The sequence below is a fragment of the Apium graveolens genome, chromosome 2, assembly GCF_009905375.1.
Source record: "Apium graveolens cultivar Ventura chromosome 2, ASM990537v1, whole genome shotgun sequence".
Classification (NCBI taxonomy): domain Eukaryota; kingdom Viridiplantae; phylum Streptophyta; class Magnoliopsida; order Apiales; family Apiaceae; genus Apium; species Apium graveolens.
In genome coordinates, this window is record NC_133648.1 from 225,052,029 (window position 1) to 225,073,417 (window position 21,389).

Genomic DNA, 21,389 nt, shown 5'->3' on the forward strand with positions numbered 1-21,389 from the left:
GATTGATATATTTTAGGAAGCAGAATTATATTCCATATCAATTAGCGATTATCTTGTAACTGTGTAGTATATAAACACAGACATAGGGTTTACACTATAAGTGTTATCATTATCGAGAATATTATTTACTGTAACCCTAGCAGCTCTCGTGATATTTTGTTCATCACTGAGAGATAACAGTTCCAGATTGTAACAGAGTTTATTGTTTCAATAAAGTTTGTTTTCTGTTACATAAGTTCTTGAAGTTTGATTTGATTGTAATAAACACTGTATTCACCCCCTCTACAGTGAAAGTGTGACCTAACAGAGAGTTCCAGCAGAATATGGAGATTTTAAGAGATTAATCGGGGTTTTTGACCTGAAACATTTGTCTTTAAAAACTTTAATTAGCAAATTACCAAAACAACCTTGCAATTATTTAATAATAATTAAAAAATACAAAACCGATTAGTCCAGCATAGTTAATCAGAGACCTAGCTAGTCTCTGCAGATCCGGCTATTTTGTGTGAAAGCCCGATCAGCTTTCCTAGATATTTTGTGTGATAGCCCGGCCAACTATCCTAGATAATTTGTGTGAAGGCCTGATCAGCCGTCCCTAGATAACATCCAATACATATCTGATTGTGATTTTGTGGTTCCAGTAACGGAACAAATAGTTTTGTGATCCCCGTAACGGGACAGATGATTTATGGTTCCTGTCATGGAACAGAAGGTTTGAAAATGAGAATGGCATGCTAAAATTCAACTCTGGTATTTTTACACAACACACGACTGATGATATTGTTTTTCAGAGCATGCTAGTTTTGATATCCAGTTTATACATGTCTTACTTGTTTTCTAACGAGTTATGAATTCTGTTCCTATAACTCCTTTACTTTAAATCGTTTTACTTGTTATTCATATAGTGGTATATGTATTGCAGATGCCTAGGAGATTCTTCCGTGGTAGTCAGGGCAGAGTTCTAGTTCCTTCTATGTCAGGCTCCTCTGAGGTAGTTGTGTTAGACCAAAGATGGTCTGTTGAGTTGCTGTATTAAGATAGTATTGTTCAGATTGTTTGTAGTAGGTTGGTTTTGTATTAGATGTAACCTAAATCATACTTAAACCTGAAAAAGGTCTTGGTAAAGGGGTCATAGTTACGTATTAATAATGATTTGAGTTGTATTATGATTGTTATTATTGTTATTACTGACGTCAACTCCTAACCCCGGGATTGAGGTCGTCACATAATCGGCTAAGAACAGATCTATAGATGAACTCCAAAATAGTTACAAAAAAAGAAAAATGCACCAATACTTCAACTCAAGAATCATCGATAATCTCATCTTGACACATATCTTACACTCATAATCGAATTACACATGCATACAATCCAATAATCCAAATTCCAGAACACAACTTAAGCTCGTTACCTACTAACAAGAGTTCAAAGAAAATCGAGTAATAACAAATCAAAACAACATGCAGACATTTATATTCATTAAACAAGCAGATATCAACATGTATCACTAATTTACTTATAATTTCATCATCGATGATCATGACTCTACTCGGATCATTTCCATAATTGACCTTTTTCTCATGGATACTCAAATTTCGAGTTCTCTACTTGATATAAGAGTCCCCATTCACTGGATAATTAAACCCCTTTCCTCCAATTAAATCCTATAAAAAATATAACTCATATACACACACGAAGCATTTACTTACTGTTGTGTACATAAAGAAAAAGAAAAGAGTGACAAGCAGAAGAGGAGAGAGAAGATTAGAGAATGAGAGAAAAATTTGGAGAGAGTTCTAGAAGAGCATGAAGATTTTAAGAGATTAATCGAGTTTTTCTAACGTCTTTAGAAATTTTAATTAGCAAATTACCAAGACACCCTTCCAATTCTTTAAAAATAATTAATAAATACTAGGTTATTTTGGTAATTTAGAAATTATAAAAAACTAAGTTTTCTAAGAATATAATATGTGTAGTTTTGGAAAAAGTTTTAATTAAACTAATTTTGAAAAGAATAATATTTAAATTTTATAAATAATCATTTATATATAAATTTGCGTATTTTTAAAAATGATAATATTCTAATAAAATGAGTATTTTGAAGGGCAAAAGTGCAATTTATAATTATTACAATAATGTTTATTTTAAAAAGGATGTTAATTATAAAAAAAATCATTTAGAAAAGAAGAGTTGAATTTATTTTAATCACCACAATATAATATCAAATAATGGAATAAACAGTTTTCAAGGAAAAGGAAATTATTTTGCAATAATTCAGTTAATAATTCACATAAATTATATATAGTTATTCTCCTACAAATTCACATATGGTGTGTTTGGTATTGCTCTTGCAGACAGCAACAGCAGCTTTTCGCTGAAAAACAGTTAAAAAACTGTTCGGTAAAATTTAAAAACTGCTTTTCTGAAAAGTGCTTTTGGCTTAAAAGCTGCTGTTAGAGAAAGTAAGTCCCCCCATACTTTTAGAAAAAGCTGATTTTCAGCTGTTAGAAGCAGATGCTGATTTCATCATCAAACCTTACCAAAAACATCAATATTTTTAATTTTTTGCATCAAAACATATACGAATCAAAAAAATTACCAAACAGTCATCTGATTTTTACAACAGCACTTTTTTCAGCATCACTTTTTCTAACAGCACAGTAATTTTTAACAGCAATCCCAAACAGAGCCATAATCTCAAATAAAATATATAGAAATAATTAAATTACCAAATATAGTATAAAATTCTAAGACGCGATAAAATCTCTACAGATTAAATTTGATTAAATATTATTTAAAAAAGTTGGATTTAAGTTGAGCCTTACAGAAAATGAAGGGCGTGGCGGGAAAAAAAACCCTAGCCAAAACCACCCGCCTATAAACTCAATCAATTAGTCCAATACAAATTAATATACAATGGCAGAAGAACAGATAACGACGCCGGCGCCGGTGCCGGAAAAAGTATCCGGCGGCTCTGTAGAGGATCTGCCGAAGAGTATGGTGCGTAGGTTAGTGAAGGATAAGCTTGGTGATATCTCAGTCCTTCGTGAAGCACTTGACGCTTTCTCCGAGAGCTCTCGTATCTTCATTCACTACCTCTCTGCCGCGTTAGTATCTTTCAATCCCCCTCCCCTAATTTTGTATATATTAAATTCTCGATAAATTAATAATCTCGATTTGTTCGATGTATTTTACTATATGTGTGTTTGCATGTGTAGATTGTTATTTTTATTGAACAATGTGTGTATGTTGATTAGAGGTTGTGATTGTGATATTTTTGCCTTTTTTAATTTGATTAATATTGTATGGATGTGTAAGTTAGGGTTTTGAATTTGTTGCGCTTTAGTCAAAGGAGTATTTGTGTGTTTGTATGTGCAGTGCGAATGATATATGTAAGGAGTCTAATAGGCAAACTATCAATGCTGAAGACGTGTTCAAGGCACTTGATGACATAGAGTTTTCTGAGTTCGTTGGTCCTCTAAGAGCTTCTCTCGAAGGTTAGTTGTATATTTTTATATTATGAGATTTTATTTTATGGCAGAGTGTTGTGTTGGATGAATATTAATAATGTCAATCTTAGAATCTGTAATCCTTGATGTTTGACTGAAATTGTTCTGTAAAATTAAAACCAAATATGTGGTGATGAAATTGAGGAAAGACTGATGATGTTTGGTTGGAAGGAATGAAATGAGATCGAAATGATATGAAAAATTGTGAGTACAAGTTAGGGAGGAGGATGAAAGCGTGAAGAGTGAAATAACGAGGGAGTGCAACTTTTTCGTGGTAAGGTTTCTGAAAGATATGAATTGAGGCAGAAATGATCTGTCATCCCTAGTTGGCGTGGTGGAGAAAGTTAAATGTATATACATGGAATGCGAAAAAATGACCTTGGGAAAGTACACGTGTCACATACAAAGCAGAAAATCCATGTGTTCTCTCTCTTTTTGGTTATGATTGTTTCTTACCATGAAGGCTTACAGCCTCTTAAGAGCAGTTTTGCTATAGCCGTTTTTTCTTCTACTTGCTTAGTCCTTGGGGCTTTCTGAAATGTTAATAGGTTGCAAGGTAAACAAATCATTTGAGTTGGTGATTTTTTGGTAAGAGGATACAATTCCCATGTCTTTAATTAATAATTATAGATGTTTTCATTTACAAATGATAAATATTTACCTTTATTGCTAATTGACATTAACATGTAACAGTAAAATTATTAGTTATTTCTGCTTTTTTTCCCTTTTTTACCCCAGTTAGGTTGTTGTTTTTAAAGGTTTCAGTTTTGATGGAGTTAATTTAGCTTATGTTGTATCAGCTACGAGAGGAATGCTTGCCTATTTAGGCCAGACTTAGTATTCCATTAAAAAGAGGTTGATATTCAGCTTGTGACCGAAGCTTGCTGCTCTTTTAAATTGGGTTCTTCCATTTCAAATTGTTTAGCCATTTAAAAATATGACGAACCAACCACGAAGAATGGCAAAAAGGTGTCACCGCAGATGTTACAGAAATCAAAAACATACATTTGTTCACTTATTTTACTTTAAACATACAGAGAACAGTCCAGGGTAAACATATTAAATATTTATCTTAATTTTTTTTGACTGCCTTGGTAAATTTAATTACTTAAATAGAAAATTTAAGAGAAAAATAGTGAGATTCCTCTTCAGGATCAATAGGGACCCCCTTCTAGCCAGCCACTTCATTAAAATTTTCCAATCAAATATGCACGACTCATTGAACTCCTATATCCTTTGTTCCCCCCATCTTCCTGTGGGCTGCGGTTGACTTTTTTTCTCATTCTTGAGCTACATACCTTTAGGTAATTAAGTGATTTTTCAAATGTTTTATATATCTCTATGTTACCACAAACACAATTTTATTTCAAACTGGTCCTAGAGATTTTCTTGTTTGTTATTTTCTTGGAATGCAAGAGGCTATGAAATCCTTGCAGCCAATTTTGGTTAACTGACTTCCCTCTATCTTTGTACAACACTAAGTCAATTATAATTATCGAAGAGGCCCAGTACTATGGTTATATTTTGTTGATGGTTAAGGTCATTAATAACCACTCTTGCTTGTGTTTCACTCGGCAATCATGTGATTTTCCAGATTGGTCAAGTAGTGGTAAGTGGCCTACTGTGGCCTTGTTGGTTTAGGTTTTTGTCTTCTGTGCCTATGGAGCCATTGTTAAGCTATATAAGATGATGCCTTCCATCTACAGAATTATTAATATAGTTACCCTGTGTCAGCTCTTGCCAGTAATGTTAATTTGAAGTAGACAGTGTTGAGGATTGTTGTGTATGAAACTAACAAATATAGCCATGATGGGTCATTAGTATATAGAGCAAGATAAGTTGAAACACCCCAACCCAAGTCCACATGTGACTGGATTGTACAACAACCCACTACAGTCCGATTAAAAAGAGCTAGCAACTTTTGGTACACATTAGTTATAGGCTGGTGTACTGTACTTGTTAATTATCAATGCAATGGAACTTACTTAACTAACTCTAATGAATGTTGTATTTACACTCAAAACTGGTGTTGTAGTTGCTGTGTAGAAATCTACCCGAGTCCAAATTTTAGTTTTTTTGCCAAATTTAAACTGTGCAGATATTACTTTGACGATTGTGTTTTTGCCCTACATGAGCGCATGTCGGGTATTACAATTTTCAAAGGCATATATCATTAAATTATCCTAAAATAATGAAAGCATAAAAGTTACCACTGTTCAGCATTCATTTTTCACTTTGTACACTTCAAAGGCTGAAGTGATGACTAATACAATTCATACCATACACGTCAGTTTGCATTTTATTGTCTGACATGCTAGTTGTCCATGTAAAGTGGCACTAATAAAAATTTTTGCTTCTACTAATGCTTCTGCTGACAGCAATTTCCCGCTTGTTTAGTTTTATGAAAGAACATAGAAACTAATTGATGTTATCACATAATCGATAGTGAGTTGGACTTGTTATAATATCCGGCAAAAGTTGTTTTGAAAGCTTTCATTAGTTCAAATTAAGCTTCTATATTAACCATACTTTTTACTTCTTGCAGACTTTAGGCAAAAGAATTCTGTTAAAAGATCAGGATCTTCGAAGGTGAAGGAAGCCAAAAAGAGTGAGAAAGAGATACCAACTAAAGACAGAACTGAAGAAGAGCAAAATAGTGATGAAGGCAATGAAAAGAGTACAAAAGAAATACCAATGGAAAATGGAACTGAAGAAGAGAACATGGATGAAGGGAATGAAGACCCCGATGAGGCCAGTGCACATAATGATACCGAGACATCCTAATAGGTGGGTATTTTTTGGGTTTCTGCTTGCTGTGTAGCTTATTGGTACTGATAAACCTGTACAACCGACAATTTTAATCCTTTTTCAAGTTTTTGGAGTATCAGCTGATCAGTTTTAATATAAACTAGCAACTTCTGACATCGTGTTGTGATCCATCCATTACCTGGATTTCATTATCTATCTGATAATTTGATTAGGTATGGCGTTTCATGCGCATGTTTCATATTGATTATTCTGAGACCAGTAATTTGAGAAAATCAAGAACAAGTGTCACAGACTTGCCTTGCTCCAACAATTATGGCAAGAGACTCTTCTAATATCAATTTGAAATCTCCAAAGTAGGTACCATATCTGATAGAATCAACTAGCTTCCAACCGACTTAGACAGAAATCTGAAATGTGGAAATCAAGACGAATGAATGAAATGGTAATTGCATTAACAAATCAGCAGATTTCTATTTGGGGTACACATGAATTGCCAATTTAGACGCAAGTGAGTTAACGTTTTGTAAGTTGGTCAATTTTGTAGAACTTAAAACAACTGGTTAAAATTTAAAAAAATTAGAATATAAAAGAATATGCAAAATAAATTAATATGAAATAAAATATAAATTCGTTTTTTTTGGTTCGGAACATAACCGAAATTTACGGTGCGGTTCGGGTTCGATTCTTACCTATAACGGGTTCGGTTCAGTTCTTGAAATACTACTATTTCGTTTTTGGTTTTTTCGGTTTCGGTTCGATCCGGTTATGATCCGTTACTCACACCTACCCAGTCTCAGAATGGATATCTCATTGATAAAAATGACCAAGACATTAAAATGAGGTATTTTGTCCCTTGGTCCAAATACAATGTTATTTTTGTCTTTTTTTTTTCGAAGGTTGTGCGTCACTTTAGCAACAGAATAGGTATTAAGTCACCATCTCAGAGGTAGGAGAACAATAGAAATAATGTAGACTTATACGAGATGGTGACCAAAATAATGATAATATAAACGGTCTAACCATTTATAGTGAAATGTCCATTGGCATCTAAAGTGACACATCCAATTGCATGCAGAAACATTTCAAAGTACGTTCCACAATAATCTGCATTTAATACATAATAAGAGTTGATTAAAAAAGATTCACATAGGACCTTTTTTTCTGCTTAACAAAATACTCGCATATGATTTACAAATGCGTTATTCTAAAAATTAACCAAAATCTTTTCAAACACCTTATTTCATAAATTCGTTCTTCAAATTATGACGAAATGGCCATCTCCCCTGTTCTTGAAACTGCAAACTTACTTTTGTTTGATCTACCCATAGAACTTGGGCGCCTTTCAATAATGGTTAGATTCACAAGGGGTGAATACAATTAAGAAATTGTACCCTCAAACTGATGCTGGCACTTTGCAACTCTGCCGTTGCACTCGCATCTAATGTACAACATTGGTTGGCAGGGGCGTTTATTTAAACTTCTGCAAGTGACTATCGTAATAGAAAAAAACCGTATTCAAAAAATGTAATCTATAGTAGAACAAAATAGCTCTCGTTTTCCCCTCATATTATTATTATTAATAATATTGGTTTTTAAGAAAATGTTGTTATGTTATCACGAGGGTGCACCAAACCCTCCAATCCAGTACCAACTAGGGCTGAGCAAAAAACCGATTTGAAATCGAATCCTTACCGAAACCGGGAAAAATCACAGAAAACCGATCTGAATATAACCGATTCAAAACCGAAACCGAAAAATAAAAAATCAATCCGATTTAAATGGTTGGGTTTCGGTTATACCTTCCAACCGAACCGATTATTAAAATAATAATTAAATATTAAATATATATATATATATAATATAATATTAATAAATATATAATGTATATCGTGTTTAAAAATTAAAAAAGCTATTCCAATATTTCAAGTTATGTGTTATAAATTTCAGTTTATATATAATTGGGCCAAGAGGCCCAAGACCAAGCGTGCCTCCTAAATGTAAAAACTGAAATTAAGAAGGATTTAGAACTTCTCAACGCCTACTGAAATTAAGAAGGATTTAGGATTTCTCAACGCCTCACAGGTGACCTACCTTACACAACTCAAACTCTCTCACGTTCTCTATAGTATGTATACAGTATTATATATTTTCTGTATTATTGATTGTTCGACACCTCTAAATTACATAAATATATTTTATTTGTAGATACAAGTGAACTTGGATGGTGAAGAAAAGAATGATCCCGATAAAGAAGAGGAAAAATGTGATAAAAGGGTAAAAAGAGTTCAAAGGCCTGGTTTTTTTTTGAAGAACTTAAAGGCTGTCCAGCAGGTTTTGAAAAGGCTAAATGCAAATTCTGTAATGTGGTAATTGGATGCAACACTAACAGAAATGGTACATCTGCTATGATGAACCATTTAAAAACAGTCAGGTGCTAAATCACCGCTGCATAACAATCTGGACAAGTTGCAGAAAACACTAAAATTAGAGAAGTTGTCCAGGGATGAAAATTCTCAAACACTCAAAGCTCATACATTTGATCAAGAGAAATTGAGGAAGAACTATTGATTCGTATCGGAGCTCACTTTCACCAAAAACAGTTGAATCTCTAGTTTGCAGCCAAGATTGGCTAACTTCTAGTACCAACGGGCATCATCCCCAGAACAATCCTTCAATCAAATGAACGGTACAACAGTTCAGAAATTATTCATATTACATGGTCAAAAAGAATTTGAAGGCCATTACAATGAACGACATGTAACCAGTGCTCTAACAAAATATGCTGCAAGGAGAAGTATAAAGTTGCATTAGGCAATCATATGCTCTCCATCTTTATCGGCGGCAATACGACAAAAACCTCTAAGCAATGCCTAGAGAATCAAAGCTAAAGTGTTAAACAGTCCTGTCCTCTCCATTACCAATTTATAATATTATACTTTCATAAAGACCAACAAATGTTTGTCCTCTGCTCAACTTCAAACAAGTGTACAAATCATATATTCAGAATAGATATACTAACCTTATACCTAGGGTGCTTAAACCACAAGTTGCTGTATAAAAAAGAAAGAGAAGTCTCCATTCTGAGAAATTCACATTTTAAATTTCGAAACTTGATGATTGATAACATTGATCTCTCCATTCGTTGTGATCTATCTAATTATATATATTATTCTCCTAATGAGGCAGAGCGAAAAAAAAAACCCAAGAAGAGTGCAAGTATTCTATCATGTATCAGCTCAGTATTTCATGTATTCTAGGACACTATGCTTGATCTCATCCAAAAAGGAAAGCAGCCCCATCATGCTCGTGAAACCACTCCCATCAACATCTTGTTCCTCGATAAGATAATTCTCAAACAGAGTTGCATCATCTTGTCCTCCTCGGATGAAGACCAGTTTTGGAGTGATGCTTCTCTCTTGTTTCAGTTTGTTAATGACCGTTCTCAGTAAACCTATACATAATATCCAATTTGCTTGGTAAGTTTTTATAAAAAAACTTATAGAAATGAAACAGCATAGCACTAAAAAAGGAGCTTACAGTCTTGGGGCGGAGGAAAAGGCAGTGTAGAGTCAGCTGTAGATGAATAAAATACAACAAGGGTCGTAAATGCATCAAGGAAAAAGATTGGACTTTCACTCGTAATTAGTGCAGCACGACTCAGAGAGTGTCGAGGATAAGCTTGGACATCCGGTGTCGTGAATGATGTTAGAAGTGGATATATGGCACGGTTAAGAGAACTTGGTTCTAATGCACTGCATAGGCGGTTGACAACAATCAGCACTTTTGCAAGAAAGACTGACATGACAGTTGAAGGAGAATCATAAACATATTGAGGAAAACATAGTACTGAGGATCCACAATAAAGGCAAACAATCGGGATAATAAATTAAAAGTATATGCATCAACCACATAATGAGCAAATTGTCGTAAAGGCATAAATGAAGTCACTGCCTTGGTCCATGCGACCATACCTATCTGTCTAAATCAAAAAATGTAAATTAAAATTTCTCTATATATCATCCTTCCTTTATAACATGTCCAACCCTATCTCATTCATAATTGGTAATATCAGTTGGACGAATTTAGTTGTAAATATAAGCCAAGGAAAAGAAAATATAACACTCCCAAGACTAACTTCCAGACTACCAACAAGAAATATATGTCCTTTATTTGAGACAAGCTAAAGTATGATAGCATCATAATTAATACATTATGTTTATGTTCGATTGTAGTCATACCACTAGTATCCAAAATAATTTACAGAAGCCATACGGAAAGTTGCACACACAATACGTACCTAAATAGGCATTGTAGGTAAATTCGATAATCGGGGTGAACACCTTCTTCATGGAAGCGGAGTAAAGGATTTCTAAGCAATGCGAAGATCAAACGAGGTAAAGGCTGCAATTGTGGGCACTGACTGAATTCAGCATCAATATGAGCAGCTATTGACTGAACATTTTTACAAGCATCATTGTACTGAGCCGTAAGAATTACAAGCCAGTCATGAAGCAACATCCTTCCCTCACGAACTCCTTGCTCCAATGACGCTAATATGACCTGAGGAGTTCAGGAAACTCAAGTATCATTCCATGTGTAAACCATGGAGAACACGTAGAAGTTTCTAGCAGTAAGAAGTTGGGCACTTAAGTATATAAAACACAAGCATATCCTTTGTGGCTATTCTTAATGGTATGAACTAGAAGAAAATTTTCCTATTTCTTGAATGTTTCATTACCTTCTAGCTTCCTAAACTCTCTCTCAACTATCAAGAACTTCAGCAGAAGCTTCACAATTAGTGTTAAAGCTAGATACATTCTCACTTCTAATTATGTGCTTACAACAGGTACTAGCACATACAATTATTGGATAACAAGAGGCTTTTGTGAAAAATCAAATTCCCCTTTGTTCTCTTTACTACCAATGCTCACCAAAAAAAAATAGCATTTGAAAAAGACAAGTAGTTAACCTTATGAACAAGTACGGAGAGAACCACTTCAGGATCTACACTATCATAGATTTCATTAATATTCTGAGCAGTTCCATATTGCAGAGTTCGAATTCTCAATCTCCTACTGAGGGAATACTTGCTTCTGCATAAAATTTTATTAAATGTCAACCAAAGACATAAACGTCTACTGTATTGTATGCCTGGGTAAAAATAAGGATATTATTTACAGATGCAGCCAAGAAAAAAAAAAAAGATCACCATCAGAGGACCGCATTTTACATCTAGAAGAAGATTCAGCAACACACAGACCAGAAAATAGAGATTGGAAAATGTGCTGTTTTGAGCAAAGAATAATGAATATATTAATATTATGAGAAATCCTTACATCTCACTCAATGAAGATTCTTAGAAGTCGGATCGGATTTTAGAAAATTACATCTGGAAAATAAAATATCAAACATAAGAAATTTTCTTTTATTACCCAAATTAAATGTATGACTGGTTACATTCTAATCTCAAGTACAGAGACGTGAACTGCATCTGAGTGTGGACTGTCGGGTCAGGTGTTCTAGTTGTCACATTGGTATATTCATCAACCAGAGCAAGGTCCAATTATTATACTTACCGAAGCAAAAACAAAGAATGATCTTGGAAATGTAGCACAAAATATCATAGGAATTACTAGGGTACACGCATATTTTACTCGAACATTTCATTTTACCTTCGAGTACCCTTATCGGACACTTGACACTTGGACATGGACACTTATTTTAGGCCAAAAACATGTATATTTTCAAGATGTTGCCTAGTCCGATACTAGGACAATTATCCATGTCGGACACTTTTAGCCGAGTCTGTGTAACAGAGGGACAAGTAATGAAGTCAGGCATAAATGTGGTAATTAAAAACAATGTCTATTCCGGTGTATGCGAAATATATGATCAACACAAGTAAGGGATTAAATTCAAACACAGATTTTGTGGGAGTCTACCCTTACCTACTTGAACCGCTTAATCCTGATCCTGATACGGGAAATTCCTCGGGAGGAATAACAACAGTATACTGAAATGCAATCTGTATCATTGGGAGCTCTGAAGTGTGCCTGCAAAAACATTGTAAAACACATTGCAGAACATAATCTAGAATCCAGTCAAATGGAGAGACAACCTTTCCACCAATAAAAAATAAAAACTCTAAAGTTCGTATCAATGCAAAAAGAACTGTCCAAAAAAATTCCAAATCGTATATCATCATGCTAAACAGTACTTTCAGAAGTTCCAATACCAGGGACGGACCAGCACATTCAACTCACCGAGTTACATGGAACTAATGTTTTGTGATGCATAAGTAGAACCTCAAAGCAAACACAATCCAATTATGTATAGTTATTATTGGGTAAGCATAATTTACAATCTTCATTCTTCCCATCCACATTAAATGACATTGTGTGTTTATAACAAGCCTTGGTAATTGTGAAATTTTTAATCACTTTTAAACTATTCCCCCTGAAGATACTTTCGCTGTGAGAATAAACTATGTGTTACCAACTATCTATTAGTATTAGGCAACGCAGGACTCATCTGTCGAACGGAAGTACAGTCCACATCTTCAGATGATAAAATGTAAAGCGACTAGAATAGCAATCTAGCACATTTGGCTCGCAAGATGCACCGAGCCAGTTAATTTACCTTCGAATGGTCTTGTAATACATCCTAAATCTTCTAAAAAAACATAACTAACAAAGAACCTTTTAGGGAAGGAGGAACCATTTCAGCTTTCTAAAGATTAAATCTTATTGCTACAGATATCTGATAATCAAGAGAGCAAAACCCAAATCCAAAATTTAAAGTATTTACTTAATTTGTGAGTGAGCATTAGCATGTTCCTTTTCCACTTTTAAGACAATAGTAGTATTCTGCTACATATTGAAATTTAAAAACATATGATACTAAACAAAGAATTAAAATATTAGTTTGTATATATTTTATGTTATTAGTTAGGATTAGATTTAATGTTATTTGGTTTAATATTATATTATTTATGTGTAGGAATATTCTAGATTATGATAGAAAATAAGAAAGAATTTGTTTCCTTTATTAGAAGATTGTTACTTGATCACTAAGTTTGGGGATTTACTCTTGTAACTATATAAGCTGATATAATCTTTTATTTTAAGGAGAAAATTGATTGATTAATGAATTGAGAATTGTTTCTCTCTTGTTATGGGTTGCGATCCTAACAAACCTCTCTTATGCGGTTGAGAAATCTTAGGGGTAGTGATTCTTCTTCGGTTGGATCACCTTAGGCGTAGATTTTCTGCGGTTAATCCACAAATATCTATCTTTTCATTGTTTTTAATACCTTGTCCTGCATCAACAATTTTCTCCACTAATAACATCCAAAACTAATGTTGCAATAGCATTTTCGCTCCGTTATCAAACTAGACAGTTTTTAATTGTAAGTTCTTCTCTACATTTCTCTTAACCGCACTTGTAATAGTTGTGGCATATTGCATCACATATATTAAGATTAAAATAAATTATTAACTCATTTAATAACTGAGGATTTAACAGATCAGTGGTGAAAGAAAAACATACAAAATCGCCAAACGGTAGACATATCACCTGGAAAATCCAACATCATTTGCAAACTCAAAGTCATAAGCATATGTAGCATAAGAATCACAACAGATGATGTGCTGAACATTCTCATACTGTGGATCTGGGAAGAAATGACCAAACTGCAAAATGGATTATACATTTAAAAATCAGTAAAAAGCTACTTTTATTAAGGAAGAATTTAAATACTATGCCACATACCGAATGGCTTGATTTGTATTCATTAGATGTCCTTAGCCGCAGAATACAGTTAAAGGCATAAGGACGGCTTAACATTCGATACCTGCAATAGTACAAAATCACTGTGTACTGTTACCGATTGAAGTTCTACCTTTAGCTCTATAGAATCTATTAACTATTTAGTACTTCATTACATTACATAAATTAAAGAAAGATATAGTAGAAATAATATAAACATTGAATCACCCATACGTCACTCGTCACACCAACCTTGCACTTAAAACTTGGGCCTTTGTCATAACATTCAGAACAACAAATGATACTGAATCACGAAGAAACCATATATTTCTCATTTACTTTTATATTTCTATTTTGTTTGTTTATCAACTTTTATCTCTGACCGGTTTGCTTTAGTTAAAATCATGGTTCAATTATACTGATTCAGCTAGAAAAGGTTTTCAAGTAATTATGCTGAAATCAGCTAAGGCAAACACATTTCTTTAGCCACACAAATAATGGACCTGGACATTCATAAGTGGCACACGAGACGGAAACTTAAATTACGGGCATAGAAAGAAACAAGAACTAGAAACACTTTTATTACTATTTAAATAATATTAATTGCACATCTTGCGGACTTTCAACTCCTAATGCACACAAGCTTTATCAAGACAGTATTTTTTTTGGAAATCAATTATTAATCACGCAGATCACATTAATCTATATGGCATATATGGCAAGAGCTCTTAAAGATGAATAATCTATATTAACTGTCAAGTAAATTGTAATTCAGTAAGATGTTTAATAAAACATAGCAATATCAAATTAATCATGATAGTTGTGTGGATCATGTATGCTATCTACCACAAAACCATTTTCAGATTCAATGACACCGTAAAGAATATATATGGTATCAGTGTGTACTTGTTACTCACATGTCCTGAGGTAGTGTTGAGTCATCAGTGCTTGAATACAAAAACAATGAACCCCCACTGTTAATACTGAGAAACTTCAAGGATGCCAAATCTGTATATTCATTTGTAACAGCAAATATGTCCACACAAACACCTGATTGAACAGCAATGGCAGCCTGTAAAACATATTTCCAATCTTACATTCTGAACCACAAACTAACTTAGAGCCTACTCATAAACAATATCAAATACCAAATCTTTGTAAAATGGTGTCTGCTCTGGCAGTAGGGCACGATCTGCATCCTCTCCTTTGCTAGCATACTGCTCACCATATCGTTTTGTATCCAGTTGGCCAGCTCCATAATCAGGTGGACCCGACAAAAAGGCAAACACTCTGGCTGCGTGTCCATACAATACAAATGAAACACACAACAAATCTCAGATTCAGGGGAGATCATTTAAATTAGGAAGACCAAGAGTCAAAATACAACTCAGAGGGCTGCATGCAATAAATAATACCTAACGCAAATGTACTTCCATATTCAGACCCGAGGTAACTGAAAAGAGCTTCCATTGCAACCCCAAAACCTCGACCACCAAGCAAGACCCCATCTAATCCTTGACCCGCAGCTGTGGTTCTTTCCCATGAGGTTGTTGGTTTAAGTGTTTCAAGGGCAGAAGCAATGCGGTCCTTGCAAGTATCCACCTGCAACACAAATTATTGACTCTATATAACTAATTTACATTATAAAACCCAGACTTATAGCTTGGAGGTACTTTGAGAAGTAGCCGATCATGCTAATAGCATTAAGAAAATTAGAAGTCTGATAAAATACTTACCGGAGCCAAAAAAGACAACAATGGCATTACATCTTCAAGCTCCATTTGTGTGCTTTCATCAGATTCTGGAAAGATGAAAACATTCTTCACAACTGGAATAGGCCCCTGTACATCATATAAACCAATTTTGTGGCTAAATGTAATTAGCCCAAAAAGTGACCCAGGCCCAAGAGCTGCAGTGAAAATCATGAAATTAAAAAACTAACATATATAATTTAAAAATGTTTTAATAGTAAGAATCAATAAAGCACCAACCTTCTAGAGCGGCTAACAGTGCACTCTTAGTTAGTTCCAAAAATTCCTCAGAGGCTGCACATAATGCAAGTTATGCTATATATTTAAACTCAGCAATTAACAAATGTGAAAATATGTTGCACCATAGCATAAAAATTTGGTAAACCTGGAGCATATACTTATTAAACATTATACTTTTAACAGATATCATCTTTGGAAAAGTTAATAAGTACCCTAAAAATATAGTAAACGGCAATGTTACGAGAACTCTCCCCAATTATTTTCTTTCCCAGTTCTTCAACATTCTCTATTTTGAAGCCATAGAGTTCACCCTCCGATATCCACTCATCTAGATAATGACAAATCTTCATGGAAAACAGGTCTTTTAACTTCTCATCTCATGAACTAATAAATTCCACTTTTTTATGCTAATTAATTACACACGCACACACCAGGAGTCAAACTCTTGACCTCCCGCAAGGGGGACAAGAGCCCAACCACTGCACCAACCCTTTGTTGGCTAAAAAAGTTCCGCTTACATATAGTCTAAGGTGCAAAATTGCATTTGATTAATTTAAGGCAAGTTAGTTGGTGCCTGAAAGATGTATTGGGTATTGACAGGAACAATCGTGGAAAAATAGAAGTCTAGCAGGAAAGAAAGACTAACCACTGTTAGTTACTAAATTATAGAATCTTACTAATAAATCTCTCACACTTGTCACTTGTTCTTCAGCTTAATACTTGGGAACAGTAAGAACCTTGACTCAACAGATGCTTCTATTTCTTTATATGTTGTAAAGAGAATAGTAAAAATCACAAAAATATTGGTGTAAAATCAATCTTACATGACAGATCAACCGCAGCAACATAGACAGGCCGAGCCTGCATGGCTTCTTCCTCAGAACCTTCCACTACAACATAATACATATGAATTCATCAACAAGGTACAAGAAGTCATACCTAAACAAGAAATATAATAGAAAAATGAGCTAAAAGTAATGTGGTTCCAACTTTTTTTTGTTAACACGGCTAATATAACCTTACCAACGTGTATCAAATCTGTACATCATATCTCCATTTTGCTATTACATAGCTAAATAAAACACCTAGTCATCTACCCAATCAATGTATCATTCCGTTTATATCTTAAATCTACAGCCCAAATAGAACAGGCTTAACTCTTAACCAGATACAAGATGAACTCCAATGCATTCATTCTCTTTTAGAAAAAAAATCAAGAACAAAAGCACCAGTAACAAGTGGCGGAGGCATTTTGTAATGAGCATATGTGGTTGTGTACCCCCACTTTTCAGGATTTTTTTTTTAATTTGGTTTTATTTAGCCAACATTTGTGATTTTGATTGCAGCCTCTTCCAGTGTGAATCTTGCCAAAAACAGTAGAGATTAGTAAAATATTTGTGTAGACATAAAATATTTTTGGCTCATGAATTTTGGCTCCACCCTTGCCGGTAAGTTAAAAACATTTTGACAACACAGGAAAATTACATACAAGAAAATGAATTCACAAGTACTGAAAACTAGACGTTCTAATCTTGTGAACTGCATAAAAAAACGGATTAAAATTCCAACTCAGAATGATTTCACATAACAAATAACAGTCCGTCAATCATGATCCAATTCCACCAATATAATAAAACTGTGCAAGTCAATTCCCCAAATCCCATAAACAAAATACTGATTTAACAAAATATTAGTATGATTAACTGATTTTATAATTACATTTCTTGCCTACTACATAATGATTAGAATCATAGTAAGTCAAATCATATGCATAACTTCATCCTTGCTGAATGTGTCCCGTGGTTCCTAGTGATTCTTATCCAAAGACAATTAGACTTACTTTCATATAAAAATAAAGTAAAATTTCACTTAAATTATAGCTAGAGCAATTGCATTTACATAAGTTAATTATACTATTTTGATAAGAGTGATTAATACCTAGCAATATATTACAAAAACCAAATTCATATTCACATGTCAAAAATTTATGTCTCCAAAGCAACATTTCATTCATCATCGAAATGAAACAGCATACACTCACATACATGGAGAGACGAGAATGTATTTACTAGGCAATTCAGTATAACTCAGGAATTCATAAAACAGAGAGAGAGAGAGAGAGAGAGAGAGAGAGAGGAGAGGAGAATACAAGGAAGTTCGAGATCTATAAAAGAGGACATATTCTCAGCACAAGTATGAGGGAGAGAGTATCGAGAAATATTTTGAGATGTAAGTCCATTAAGATTTCCACAAAGAGCACAAGTCCAGGCCCACTGTTCCTGATCACAATAAGTATTGTAATAGGCGTAACAATTCTCGCATCGAGGAAGCAAGTCGCCGTCGGATCCGTACACCGGAGCAATTCCGTTCTCGTCTTTGCCGGCGAATGGCGTCAACGTTACGCCCCAGGGTAGACCCGAAGACTCTTGAGCGTCCGGATCCGATGGGAATCGGGTCATCGTTGCCCGAACCGCCATTGCTGAGTATATTGTCTTTAGGGTTGGGGGGGGGGGGTTTACAAATTACCGCTACCAACGAATGCTGATAGGTAGCTGTTGTTTCGGTGGAGGGGAGTAGTAGGAGTAATTACTCGTTAATGTTCAGTCGCTTAACTCATTCTGGGTTTAGGACATCTCGAATTATGATAAAATTTATTTTGTAATTAAATTTGGTAATAATTATTATTATTAATTTTACTATATTTTTGAATGAAAATTCTAGAGGCTTTTTCAAAAATACGTTTTTTAATTTTTTTTATAAAATATGATTTTTTTTAAAATTTAAATTTGCAAAAATACGATTTTTCAATTTTTGTAGCAAAAATACGATTTTGCAACTCGTTGCAACTAGATACAACCTCAAATACAAGTCGATACAACCTTAACTGCAATAAAAAAAAATTAGAGAAATTGCATGTGTGGTTGCTTTTGGTTGCAAAACGTATTTTGTAATTTTTTTCAAAAGATCGTAATATTGCACACAAACTTGGAAAAATTTGTATTTTCGGTAATTTCTCAAAATTCCATACATATAATTTTTTAAAAAATAATATATTATGTTTTGAAAAATATTGTCCAACTTTTAAATATCTTATTCGTTAAAAAATTAAAATGACAATAAAAATACATGTATAATGTAATGTACAATATAAGTGTAAAGAGAATAAGAGAGAAATTAAGATTTCATTTATATATATAATGATAATGTGCATGTTACATTAGAAGTGAAATGTCAAGAGTTGCCAAGAGTTGCGTTAATTAATAGGCTAATGGTGAAAGGCCAAAAGACAACCGTAAAATTTAACAGTTATACAATAATGTCGTAACACTCCCCCTTAGATGACTCGTACAACAACATGTCTCGTTAAAATCTTAATGAAAAAAATCCTAGTGAAGAAAAAAAAGTACATGCATTATATATATTTTAAAATTATCTATCCCCCTCATTTTAACAAAGCTACAAGATATCCCAAAATTTACGCATTCTAATCTTGTTTACCATTTCCTCGAATGAAGATGTACAAAGTGATTTTTTGATCAAATCTGCTAGATGTTCACAAGAGCGAATCTGACAAATATCAATTTCTGCCTTTTGCTGAAATTCATGGGTGAAGAAGAACTTTGAATCGATGTGTTTTTTCTTATCTCCTTTAATGTAGCATTCTCTTGTCTGAGTGATACATGTTTCGTTATCTTCAAATAGGACAGTATGAGTTCCTTTATCAACTAAAAGACCACATGATTCTTAAATATGGTGGATCAAAATCTTAATCATACACATTCTCGACTTATTTCATGAAGTGCTAATAATTCAGCATGATTCGAAGAAGTTGATGCAAGAGTCTGCTTTGTAAATCGCCAAGATATTGCAGTTTTACCATATGTGAATAAATACCTTGTTTTGTAATCTTCCTTTGTGTGCACTAATACAAAAATAATCATACGCGTCTATTGAAAAAAGTCATATGCGTATGTTCATAACAGACGCGTATAGAGGAGACGTATCAGATATGAGGTACATACGTCTGTTATAGAACATACACATATAATTTCTTACGTCTGTTAACAATAGACGCATAAACCCCGACAACGGCCGCATACGTTCTAAACTTTTACGTTGGCTACTCTGAACAGACGCATAAAATTTTTTTGTGTCATCTCATAGCAGACGTATAAAGCCATATAACAGAAGTTTAAAATACCCTTTATATGTATGTTCCTGTAACAACAGACGCATAAAGGTTTCCTTTTTTTACTTATCCAATATTTTCAATTGCCCGTGCCAATGACATCTGACTCCACAACAAAATACAAAAATTCATATACATCTCAATTCCATACATACAAATTTCATATACATCTCAATCAAAAAAAATACTATCGGCAACAAGGAGTAGTACTCAACCCAAAAACTAACATTTTTATAAAAAACTTAATATGAAAGTTCAATGTTTCATGTCAAACTAAAAATCCATAACTTCGAATATTTGTACAAACTAAATTAACAACTCTCCGCTACATACAAATTTTATAAATATTCATTCATAAAATAATCTGCCCAAAGGTCTCGAATTTCATCAATTTGTTGTCGGGTATATGATTCCATCCTTCCAATACCTTGTAATAATATAAAAATCCACATTAGTTAATCTTTCATTCCTTTTGTGTCCTATCATGCTTAAAATATTAGATATAATTTTTAAAATACCTTAGCCCAATTAGTCTCCCATGTCTTACAATATCGTGAGACTAAGTCAAACATGTACTTCATGACATAATACCCACACTCGGTACCTCCTCGTTGTTGAGGACACTAAAGAGCCAATCAAATACTTTATTAAAGAGGAAAAATAAAAAATTGATTAGTAAAAATAAAATTATGAAAAGGGTACCTTAAGCTTCTCATGCCAATGCATCCTACTATCAATAATATTTTTCTTGTTACAATTTGGCCCAACATAGACTTTGTATGCTCTGTAAAATAAGAACAGTGAGTCATTAACATTAGCTATAAAAGAACGCATCAGATTATTATACGATTCAAAATAAAATTTACTTACACATTCAAAAATCTCTTTGTGTGTATCTTTGGGGTTTTTGTTATGAATTGAACACATAAACAACACTTTCGCTACAACAAATAAGAAGTAACTGTTAGGGCGAAAACACGTGCTAAAATTACACGCAAGTATACGCGTTCGCAAGTAGTATAAGATATAAATTAGATTTGTACCCAAAGAGACTCTTTTTAGTTAACTTAAGATTATGCACCTATACAACAATGGTATGGCTATCGCTCAATGCTAAGACAATAACAAGTTGAGATGTTTATAACTAAGATTAAACTAACATGC

General features: G+C 33.7%; 2 protein-coding genes across 2 annotated transcripts; one reads left to right on the forward strand and one right to left on the reverse strand.

Moving 5' to 3' along the window:
* Nucleotides 1-2,821: 2,821 nt before the first annotated feature.
* On the forward strand, nucleotides 2,822-6,431 carry LOC141706175 (DNA polymerase II subunit B4-like). Its single transcript, XM_074508988.1, has 3 exons — nucleotides 2,822-3,107; nucleotides 3,379-3,497; nucleotides 6,055-6,431. Exons 1-3 carry the CDS (start codon nucleotides 2,917-2,919, stop codon nucleotides 6,291-6,293), a joined length of 549 nt encoding a protein of 182 aa, XP_074365089.1. The 5' UTR covers nucleotides 2,822-2,916; the 3' UTR covers nucleotides 6,294-6,431.
* Nucleotides 6,432-8,912: 2,481 nt separating this feature from the next.
* LOC141708132 (protein transport protein SEC23 D) lies at nucleotides 8,913-18,596 on the reverse strand. Its single transcript, XM_074511614.1, has 14 exons — nucleotides 18,186-18,596; nucleotides 16,861-16,926; nucleotides 16,037-16,090; nucleotides 15,782-15,954; nucleotides 15,461-15,647; nucleotides 15,194-15,339; nucleotides 14,963-15,117; nucleotides 14,049-14,130; nucleotides 13,854-13,969; nucleotides 12,227-12,331; nucleotides 11,248-11,371; nucleotides 10,576-10,838; nucleotides 9,816-10,030; nucleotides 8,913-9,729 (listed from the first exon to the last, which is right to left on the reverse strand). The coding sequence occupies exons 1-14, from the start codon at nucleotides 18,511-18,513 to the stop codon at nucleotides 9,515-9,517; spliced, it is 2,229 nt and encodes a 742-aa protein (XP_074367715.1). The 5' UTR covers nucleotides 18,514-18,596; the 3' UTR covers nucleotides 8,913-9,514.
* Between the last annotated feature and the right edge of the window lie 2,793 nt (nucleotides 18,597-21,389).